At 41.6% G+C, this 11,381-nt stretch overlaps 1 protein-coding gene across 2 annotated transcripts; it reads left to right on the top strand.

The window, feature by feature from the left end:
- The first annotated feature begins 1,529 nt into the window (after nucleotides 1–1,529).
- On the top strand, nucleotides 1,530–9,557 carry si:ch211-243a20.3 (uncharacterized protein LOC100151507 homolog). 2 transcript variants are annotated; one of them, XM_047578665.1, is made up of 5 exons: nucleotides 1,533–1,797; nucleotides 2,248–2,334; nucleotides 2,874–3,009; nucleotides 3,232–3,361; nucleotides 9,090–9,557. In XM_047578665.1, the coding sequence occupies exons 3-5, from the start codon at nucleotides 2,895–2,897 to the stop codon at nucleotides 9,388–9,390; spliced, it is 546 nt and encodes a 181-aa protein (XP_047434621.1). In that variant the 5' UTR covers nucleotides 1,533–1,797; nucleotides 2,248–2,334; nucleotides 2,874–2,894; the 3' UTR covers nucleotides 9,391–9,557. The 2 variants fall into 2 exon arrangements, with proteins under 2 accessions (XP_047434622.1, XP_047434621.1); XM_047578666.1 differs by lacking the exon at nucleotides 2,248–2,334 and having other exon boundaries at nucleotides 1,530–1,797.
- The last annotated feature ends 1,824 nt before the right edge of the window (nucleotides 9,558–11,381 follow it).

Genomic DNA, 11,381 nt, shown 5'->3' on the forward strand with positions numbered 1-11,381 from the left:
AGGAGCGTTTCTGGAGGTAGTATGGTGTTAGGTTTTCAGCTGATTGATGTGAAACACAGTGCAGTGTTTGCTCTCCTCCACAGTGAGACAGTGTTGGAGAAACAACAATGTGAAACCCGAGCAAGGTTATCTCAAGGTTTTTAGAAGACAGAAGAAAGAAAAGTCTCAAGCAGGGAGGGAGAAAGTGTGCATGTATGTGTGTGTGGGTGTGTGTGCGACTGGAATTCAGCTGAAGGTGACAAATTGCTTGTTGTTAATGTAAACCAGCTGTGGATGGTGGTGTGATTTCTTCACTTCTGCAACCCTGAACCTGAATGTCTCTCTGAGGCTGCCAGGGAGCAGCATGCAGATGTTTGCAGCAGTTATTGTTATTTTAACCAGTTTGTCTGTCTTGGTCTTGTCTTTCTTTCTGCCTCTGCACCTTCTTTCTGTGTCTCTGCCGTTTCACCATTTCTGTGTTACTGGCCAACTCTGACCTCACCTCAGCCACAGCATGAAAACAGACAGGCTCACAGAGAGCTGGAATAACATCTGGATGCCACTCAGTAAAGAATAATCTATTCCACCTTTTATCCTGTCTCCTACACTTCTTATTTTCGCTTCTTTTTTGGCAAGTAAACTATTATTATACAACTATTAATATACAGATAAGTTGCATTGAAAGAAAATCAGCAAAAAGGAATACTTTAAAAATCCTATTCAATCTTCAATGCAAATAAGTGCATCACTGATATTTCTAAACAAATGTTTTGTTTTCTTTCAGCTTTAAATGGACAGAGTGAAAATGTGTTTAACTGTAGGTGCTTAGTCTCCAAGTACTTAACTATACTAGAATTTGGGGACATATTTCTATTTCTGATATATTTGCATTTGGATAATGATGTACTTTTGACTCCACTCATATTTATGTTACAGCTACAGTCACAATGTCAAATTAATTATTCACAGAAATATTATTTTCTTTTCTTTTATTAGTATTATCATGTGACATTTTGTTTCAGTACAGTGTTTATGATCAAAATAATCCCTCTGACAGTGTGTAGACTGAATTTATGTTATCACTGACATAAGGTGCATTTCACTGCCGCTGTTGGAGAAGTGTAGACTATTGAAGTTGTGATGTGTTTGCATGTAAATCTCCAGAGTAACAAGCTCTCAAATATGAACACTACAATATGAAAGGTGAAGAGAAGTTTAAAGGAGTATAAAATGGGTTTGGTCAAGAAACACCTGCATCTTGCCCTTCTTCTCCCCATCATGGTAAAATATGACAGGGTGGATAGTAGAGACAAATGAAGAAGGTCTGTAATTCAGGGAGACCATTTGTCAGTACTACAGAATTCCGACCCTGCAGGAGAGAGAGAATAAAGCTTCTACTACTTGCTTGTCTGTTCCATGAAGCAGGAAAAGACATGGAGAGACAAGAAAGAGAGATAAATCATATCTGAAAGACAAGGGTGTGCCACACATCTGGCAGCAGCTTGATTTTGAAGTGCGAGATAGAGGGAGGGAGGGAGGCGTGTGTTGGGATGCAAAGATACAACAGATTTCTAACCCTGCACCAATGAAGAATTTTTAAAACAGGCTCAGCACTGGAGCTGCCACACTCTCCTCCTTACTCCCGACGAAAAGAAAAAAAAAACAGAGAGAGGATCAGAGAAAACATCAGAGAAGACATTATTATAAAGGATCGTGGTAATGAAAAAGTGGAGAGGTGAGGGAAGTAGAGACATCTGTTTTTTTAACTTCAGAGAAGTAGAAGGACTTCATGCATGAGTCTTGAAGCATCACCAAATTGTGAGTATCTGTTCATTTGCTCATTTTTCCACTACACTTTTCAGCATGTAATGCTTCTGCTGCAGTTTGCAGCTTTGCAGTTAAAACTGTGGTTATTTAAGCACAATCACAAACCATAATCATTACAGTGGAAGGGCATTGCTTTTGACTTTAAAGTTATTGTGTTTTTCCAGATACGAAACAAGCTGTATCAAATTATTGTACGGGTAATACTCACTGTTCCTTTATTTGGCCTCCAAGTTCATATGCCGTGAAACATTCGTAATTCCTTAACAGTGAGTCATCAGCATGTTATCGTCCTGTATTAACAGACTTCGTCATATGGATGCAATAAGGCTACTTTTTCTTCTTCTTCTTCTTCTTCTTCTTCTTCTTCTTCTTCTTCTTCTTCTTCTTCTTCTTATTTTCCTTTGCTTGCTGTCTTTTCTTGTTCACCTTCTTTTTTTCCAGAGCTGGACTCAAAAACACTGATTTAGAAACTTGTTTTGTTTTTCCTGATTGGACGACGATCATTCTTCTCTCATTACTGAAACAGAGGTGAGACATATAGGGAGAATGTAAAAACTGTTTAGCCATATCCTCAGTCCCTTAGTTGTGTTAAACCTTTTATTGGTTTATGTGATATAAAAGTCCAATTGTGTCATTATTAATGTCATATTACTGTCAGGTTAATGACTCATCCTACACTACGGAGCATGAACTAATTTTGTATGAAATTCAGAATACTTGAGCTTGCAATCTCAGCACAAACATATATGGACTGTGCCTGCTAAGAATACTAGAGTTGATCAAATTAGAGGGGATGTTTGAGGAGGGCCTCCCTAGCTGCTCATTTTACAGGAAACATGTAAATATGCAGAAACAAATAGCACTAGATTGCTTGGTCATAGTAGCTTAGTGGTAGTGTATGTAGTTGAGTGAAAACTACAATATCAGGCTTGTGCACTTCTGGCTCTATCCCACTTTTCCAAGTTTTTTGTGGTGTCCTACACATTTAAGAAAAACAATGTATGTTTATGTGTTAGTCCCCAGGACAAAGCACAAAAAGGTTTATGCTCATTTTCTTCTTTTTAAAGGGCAAAGCCTGTCTGCTTGTCATGGCCCCTTACTCTTTGTTGATGATGCTGGCAGTTTTTGCCATGGCAACTGGGGCCCTCACTACCAACGAAGAGAATGAACTGGATTATGGGTACTGGAACTACAGAGAGGGAGGTATAAATCAAAAGCCTCTGTTTGATCTCTGCAGTTACCAGATATGAGGCCTATAAATCACAGAATGTTTGAAGCTGTGAATTATAACAGCTGAGTGACATGCCGCATTCTAATAAACTGCAGGGATGAGAAATGTTTTGGAACTTAAAAAAAACTTAAAATGAACACATATGTTTTTTGCTGCATAAATTGGAGACTGATGGTGCAGTGTTTTGGTTTCAGCTGATAGTGTGAACGTGGCCTCGGTGCGCAGTGTGACCAGAGTTTTAGATGCATGGGGGAAGCGCATTTTCAGTGAGATCAAGACTTTGCTGCACTCTCAGCCCAGCACCCTGCTGCCAGACTACTCCAGGTAACATTTTTCCTCACAAACATGTTTAGCAGCATCAGCTTGGTTTAATCTTTATATACTGTATGTTTTGTGACTTAAATGTTGGTGTTTATAGTTTAACAGCAACTATTCTTACTTTTATGGTGGCCAGGAGCAGCTGAAACTAGAAGGTGGGAGGACATCAACAATGACTTGACTAGTACGTTAGGAAAGTTGAAAGGGATGACAGAGAGTAAGTTAGAGAAAATTATTACAACAATCCATTTAGATTTGTGAAGTTCCTATTTGGTAAGGAGAAGAATCTTAGTCTGATAGTACTGAAACAGGAACTTGAGGAGTACTTGGAGAAGGTACATAATGATAAGAAATGGCTTTGAAAGAAAACTGGACTGATTGATACATTGATGCAAAAGATTGGACTAACTTCTTTAGAGTCCCAGGCAGTATCAAAGGTCTACTCAAAGCCTATATTTTCCAGATAAACAGCTCTGCTTTACTACTGCAGAGTACACTACAACATGGCAACAGCTGGAGGTAGGAATCATAGTAGGGTGTACAATCTACACACTAGTTTTTTACAGTGGCAATGAAGGTGGTATGGGTGGTAGGTGGAGAAAAGCTGCACGGAGGGCTTTGCCTCCAATTAGGGCCTATGTGGATGACATGACGACTGTAACGTCAACTAGTCCATGTACTGGATAAGTTAAACAGAAGCCTGCAGTGGGGTAGGATAAAAGTGAAGCCAAGTAAATCTAGGGGTATTTGAATTGTTAAAGGAAAGGTGGTAGGTAATAGGTTTGCTATAAATGATGAGGTGACGCCCACAGTGCTAGAGAAGCCAGTGAAGAGTGTGGGAAGGTGGTATGATGCAAGTCTTAGTGATAAAGCGCAGTTTGAAGTGTTGAGGCAGGAAATGAGTCAAGACACCCAGGAAAGTTACAGTGTTTGAAATTTGGTTTATTGCCCCGGTTAATATGACCACTGCCAGTGTATGAGGTTTCTCTTTCAAAGGTAGAAAAACTAGAAAGGATGATTAATTCATCTATCAGCAAATGGCTTGGTGTTTATTTTTGCACTGTCCTGTGCATCTCCACAACGCACAACGTGGAGATAGTTTTGGAACAAATTGGACACTTTTTGCTACCTTAATTGCACTTCGGTCTCTCCGGAGCACTGGGAGCCATGCAGGCACCACTCGCCGGCATTGTTTACACCCGTGACCAGCTGATGGCCCTAGGCTTACCACGATGTTGGCCGGAGAGAGATCCACCAGATAAAGAGGAGACGGCAAGGCTGCAGAGCCGGGGTGAAACGAAGGATGGAGAAGAGAAAGTTTAAGCCCTTCTTCCCTGCAGTTATCACTGGAAACTGAGGTCGCTGGCGAATGAAGTGGACGAACTGGAAGCGCTTGTCAGGACACAGAGGTAGTACAGACAGTCCAGTATCATGTGCTTCATGGAAACGCGCTGCACGAGCAGATACCGAACTCCAACGTCGCCATCCCCGGCTTCCAGACAGTTCAAGCCGACAGAGTCACCACCACGACCGGCAAGGAGAAAGGAGGGGGACCTTGCTGTGCTCGTGAACAACAGGTGGTGTCACCCCAGGCACATCTCTGTTAAAGAGCGGGTCTGTTGCCCGGATGTCGAGCTCATCGCCGTCGGACTTCGTCCATATTATTTGCCGAGGGAGTTTACCAGTGTTATCGCCATCACTATTTACATTCCATCTGGAAACGCAGAAGCAGCATGTGACGTCATCCACACTGTGACTGCGGGACTACAAACTCAACAACCTGGGGCCTTCATCATCATTACAGGTGACTTTAACCATGTGTCTCTCTCATCCACACTACCAACCTTCTTCTTCTTCTTCTTCTACCCCGTGACAATAAGACTTTAGATCTGCTGTACGCAAATGTTAAGGATGCGTACAGCTCCACTGCCCTGCCACCACTGGTCAGGTCAGACCACAACCTTGTCCTGCTTTCAACATCAGCCTGTGGTTGCAGGGAGGACAGTGAGGAAATGGTCTCCTGAGGCCATGGATACACTGCGTGGAGCGCTGGAGGCCACAGACTGGGATGTTCTTTATGAGCCACATGGTGAGGACACTGATGGCATGACTGACTGTGTCTCTGAGTACATTGGGTTCTGCATTGAAAACACCATCCCCACTAAAGAGGTCCGCTGCTACCCAAACAACAAACCATGGGTAACCAGCAACCTGAAGGCCTTTCACAACAAGAAGAGGGTCTTTAGATCACGGGACCGAGCGGAACTCAAAAGAGTACAAAGGGAACTCAAACACAGCATCAGGGAGAGCAAGGACAACTACAGGAGGAAACTTGAGCACAAACTGGAAGAAAACAACACCCGGGACATCTGGAGAGGGATGAGAGAGATCACCGGCTTCCAGAGGAGAGATGGGGGAGCAGCAGAGGGGGATGAACAATGTGCTAACGAGCTGAACTTGTTCTTCAATAAGCTCAACTCCAACCTCGACACCTCTGGTGGCCCCTCTACTGCTTCTCCGAGCAACAATCGCCCACCCTCACCCTGCAATCATCTACCTGATGCAGAAGGCCTACTCCTCCCTGGACAGACCTAGCACTTCAGTCCGGATCATGTTCTTTGACTTCTCCAGCACCTTCAATACCATCCAGCCCAGACTGCTGAAGGCCAAAGTGGAGGACACACAGGTCGGTGCTCCCCTCATCACTTGGGTTGATGACTATCTGACGGGCAGACCGCAGTTTGTGAGATTACAGAAATGTGTGTCTGATCGTCTGATTAGCAACGACGGGGCCCACCAGGGAACTATACTGTCCCCCTTCCTCTTGACTACATACACTGCTGACTTTTCAGTACTGCACTGAGTCATGTCATCTGCAGAAATTCTATGATGACACAGCCATTGTGGGGTGTGTTGAGGTGGGAGGGGGGGGGGTTGAGTACAGGGACCTGGTCGACCGCTTTGTGAAGTGGTGTGGGGAGAACCACCTGCAGTTGAACGTGATGAGGACGAAGGAGATGGTAGTGGACTTAGGGAAGAATGAGCCCCTGCCCTCTCCTGTCTGCATCGGTGGAATGGATGTGGAGATGGTACCTGCGTACAAGTACCTGGGGGTCTCACTGGACAATAAAGTGGACTGGTCCACTAACACAGAGGCCGTCTACATGAAGGGCCTGAGCTTTACTTCCTGAGGAGGCTCTGGTCCTTCAATGTCTGCAACAAGATGCTGCAGATGTTCTATCAGTCTGTTGTGGCGAGCACCATCTTCTTTGCTGTGGCGTCCTGGGGTGCAGGCATCAAGGCAAAGGACGCCAACAGACTGAACAAACTCATCAGAAAGGCAGAGTCTGTTGTTGGCTCTAAGCTTGTCACCCTGGAGGAAGTGCCGGAGGACAGGATGCTGGCAAAGCTGCTGGCAATCATGGACAATCCCTCTCACCCCCTCTACAAAACACTGGACAAGCTGAAGAGCAGCTTCAGCAACAGACTCATTAAACCTGCACTGAATCTAACTGTCACCCTTTACTACATGTCACTTTTGCACTTCAAGTATATCTTAAATAATCAAGTACTTATATGCATATATTATACCTATACGATATATATTATATATCATATCCTCTTGTGTGTGTGTGTGTGTGTGTATATATATATATGTACATGCATTAATACATGTTTACATATCATATATTGCAATTATGTATGCTCACCTTGCACATGACACATTTGTATATATTTGTGTATATTATTATTATTATTACTATTATTATTATTACATACTGATGCTATTATTAGTACATACTTTTATTACCATCATATACTCTATTTTATATTATATTATATACTATTCTACTATTATATATTATATTATTATATTACATACTATACTACTACTATATACTGTTTATTTACAATAACACTACCATCATATCATCAGTACTACTGCCATCATCCTGCCACTGCACCTTATCCACCTATGTATCTTGTGTTTGTTTAGTGTCCTTGTCCTATTCTGTGTTTTTACCTTTGCCTTATTTTTATACCTCAGTATTTTATTCTATTGTATTTTATTGTACCCAAATACCGGACTGCTGCATCTATCTATCTATCTATCTATCTATCTATCTATCTATCTATCTATCTATCTATCTATCTATCTATCTATCTATCTATCTATCTATCTATCTATCTATCTATCTATCTATCTATCTATCTATCTATCTTAAGCACAGCCTTGTATGGGAAAGGCTTACTGGGCCTCCCAGTAACTAGTCTAACAGAAGAATCCAAGAGTGCTAAGTCTAAACTCTCACTCAGTCACAGGTGTAGTTATGTGTGCAACGCCCACAGGGAGGAAGTGGAATCCAAAACAGGCAGTACAGCAAGCACAGGCTGCCCTCAGGCATAGGGATATCATAGGCCATATACAGCAAGGGCTTGGACACCTGGGGCTGTGTGCAGGTAACATGGAAGCTTCTGTGGAGCAAGGCATCTGTAGAAGAAAACAGAAAGATGGCAGTGGAAGAGATACAAGAGGAAGCAGTAAGATGTGCTAGGGCAGTATCGCATGCTAAGCAAGGATTGTGGGGTAACTGAGAGAGTGTATTGAAAAGGAAATTGAAGTGGAGAGAGCTGCAGAGTATGGAGGTTAGAAGGATTAGATTTATGATAGGGACTATTTATGATTTGCTACCATCTCCACAGAACCTAAACTAGTGGTTAGGCAAGGATGCTAGCTGCCCACTGTATTCTTGTGTACATACACTTAGCCACATTTTGACATTTGGCAGGGTTAGACTTTCTCAAGGGCGATATACCTTGCCACCATAATAATAAAGAAATGAGGTTTCTTTAGCAGAGGTGAATTCTTGATGTTATTTATTTTTTTATCACATTTAGTAAATGTTAAATCTAAATGTTAAATCTGGTTTACTCCACCTCTGAGCGCTTTGTACAGAGTACGTTGATCGCTAATTAATCTAGGAAAGAGTCAGCTACATTTGCTGCAACTTTTAACTAAATAGTCTTCCACACTACACAGGCTAAGCTAGTTGGAGGACAAACTTACCGGTTGTGTTGTGGTTCGGAGCTTGAAGGAGTCGCCGTGCTGCATCTGAACACGTAGATGCATTGATGAATTTCAGTCAAAAATCGCTTTTTCGATGTTTTGCAATGAATTGGGGACATGCAGTTAGTCAATCAGTGAAGGGCAGCATAGAGGAAGAAACGTCCGACAAAAATTGTGTTCATTTTAACAAATGAACACAACTTTACAAATGGCGCCCCATAGCTGATGCAGATAGTTAGCAATCGGCCATTTTTGAAAACATGGTTAGTTTACAGCATTTTTTCACACCTTTCTGAATTTTTGCTGTACTGTATACATTATATATATATATACAGTACAGCAAAAAGTACAGAAAACATTTCTATTTTCATGAGCTTATGGCTGAACTGTTTTAAATCATTTTAAATCGTAATCGTGTGTGTGTGTGTGTGTGTGTGTGTGTGTGTGTGTGTGTTATATACATTTTTATTTCTTTTTCTTTGCTAAATTTTGCTGTTTTATGCTGCTCTTTTTAAATGCTTTGTCTTTATGTAAAGCACATTGAGTTGCCTCTTGGTATGAAATGCGCTATATAAATAAAAAAATACCTTACATATACATATAGATATCCATAGTAGGTCTCTGATTTTCTGGTTGAAAACTGAGCCTCCTCTGCTCCACCTGCAGGGTGCGCCCCCTGTCTGAGTCTGTCAATGACCTCTTCAGAGAAGTCTCTCTGCTTCACCGCCGCATCACTGAGCTCTCTCATCGCCTAGCAACGCTGGAGCCTTTCCTTCGTCACCACGGCTACCGCGGAGACGATAAGCGTGGGGTGTCTCAGAGCCTAAGAGGAGACGTGGCGAGTGTGGCCCGGTACACCCCGAGGACCGGGATGAAGGCTAGTCCTCCGAGAGGGAGTCGGGTGCTGAGGAGGAGACGGGTGAGGGTCCTCAACGGGGGTGTGAAGCTGACTCGAGGTCAGAGATAGAGAGACGACAGAGGGGTGTGACCAGTGAGAAAAGTTTGGCAAATATTATTAATGTATGAAATCTCTGGGGAACTGGGCAATGTTGTGTTGAGAGCACAGGATGATATTTCATGGTTTGTATTTTTCATAAAGACAGTTCTTTTTAATAAACTCTTTTATTATCAGCATCTCATTGTTGAGGTCTTAAATGCACACACACACAGACTTCTTTCCCCCTTCTTGTCCTCAAAGGATAGTGTTTCTGAAATTAAAAATGTAGTTATTAGTACATCATGTACGCTCTGCTTAATTAATGAATGTAGAAATGCTAAGTGTTTAATGTTTAATAAACATCTGCAGCTCTGGGCTGAATGAGCAGCTACTGTCTAAAGCTGTATAAGCATTGTCAAATTTGTACACTTTGCTTGTCCAAACAATAAGATGTCTAATGACTTATGTTCTTGTTTGATGATATTAGTTTATATTAGCTGTAGTTTTCACATGTTTCCCATTTCTGTTTAGGCATGTAGGCATATATTCATTCTGTTTTTTGAGGCACTGTGGTCTTATTATTACTTCACTGAATTGGGACAATGCACATTAATCAACACTGATGCGTCAGTCATCAGTGTAAATGTGCAGCACTTAGCACAAATGCTAATTTTCAACCCTAGTCTCAAGGCAGCTACACAACACAGGCAGAGAAGACTTTAAAACAACAATCATACAACAGACAAATACAGAACCAGACACAGACAGACAATGTCAAAATAAAAACAAAAAGGACACAGATAGACAGTATCAAAACAGACATGCACCAAGAACCAAAGGATTAAGAAAACTATTTAGGCTATGTGAGTACATGTCTGAGTAATTTTTAACCAGTGTTAACCATTTTAAAAAAACGTTAGTAGTTGAGTCACATGACATCACCGAACAAGTCGCCTAGTTGGAAACATCACGATTAACCCACGAATTTAACCTAAATTTGCTAGTTGAATCTAAGTGGTCGTGCAGGCTGGGTTTTGTGAAGCATCTTGAGACAATTTGTATTGTTATTGGCGCTATATACATAAAATTGAATTGAATTTAATTGAATTGAAGAGGAGGGGAGGGGAAGGGAGAGAGTGAGACACAGTGGTTAGTAATAGAAAACAAATGATGAGAGATAGAAAATAAATTACAAGGTATTAGAGGACAGGAGCCAGAGAAGTGAGAGTAGAGGACATGTTCTCAGTGCTTAGTCCCCCCGCAGCCTAGGCCTATAGCAGCATAGCTAAGGGATAGTTAAGTCCAGCCCTAACTATAAGCTTTGTCAAAAAGGAAAGTCTTAAGCCTGACCTTAAACATAGAGATGTTATCTGCCTCCCGAACCCAAACTGGGAGCTGGTTCCACAGGAGAGGAGCCTGCTCTACCTCCCATTCTACTTTTAGAAACTCTAGGAACCACAAGTAGACCTGCACTTTGAGATCGTAGTGATCTGTTGGGACAATATAGTTCTATGAGGTCTTTCAGATATGATAGAGCTAGGCCTTTCAAGGCCTTGTATGTAAGGAGGAGGATTTTAAATTCAATTCTAGATTTTAAAGGGAGCCAATGAAGAGAAGCTAAAACTGGAGTAATATGATCTCTCTTGCTAATTCCTGCAGCATTTTGAATCAATTGGAGGCTTTTTAAAGAGCTATTTGGAAAGCCCGACGGTAATAAGTTACAATAATCCAGCCTGGAAGACACAAATGCATGAACTAGTTTTTCCGCATCACTTTGAGAGAGGATTTTCCTAATTTTGATGTTATTACGAAGGTGAAAGAAAGCAGTCCTGGTCACCTGCTTTATGTGAGAATTAAAGGACATATCCTGGTCAAAGATAACACCAAGGTTTTTCACAGTAGTACTGGAGGCCACAGTAATGCCATCCAACGAAACCAGGTGATTAGATAATGAATCCCTAACATGTTTAGAGCCAAATACAATGACTTCTGTTTTGTCTGAGTTTAAAAGTAGAAAATTA

Source organism: Mugil cephalus, chromosome 2 (genome assembly GCF_022458985.1).
Source record: "Mugil cephalus isolate CIBA_MC_2020 chromosome 2, CIBA_Mcephalus_1.1, whole genome shotgun sequence".
NCBI classification, from domain to species: domain Eukaryota; kingdom Metazoa; phylum Chordata; class Actinopteri; order Mugiliformes; family Mugilidae; genus Mugil; species Mugil cephalus.

Coding starts and splice junctions, on each gene's coding strand:
- si:ch211-243a20.3 (XM_047578666.1), top strand. CDS start 2,895: ATGGCCCCTTACTCTTTGTTGATGATGCTGGCAGTTTTTGCCATGGCA. Junction 3,010..3,231: donor CTGGAACTACAGAGAGGGAG/GTATAAATCAAA, acceptor TTTTGGTTTCAG/CTGATAGTGTGAACGTGGCC. Junction 3,362..9,089: donor CTGCTGCCAGACTACTCCAG/GTAACATTTTTC, acceptor CTCCACCTGCAG/GGTGCGCCCCCTGTCTGAGT.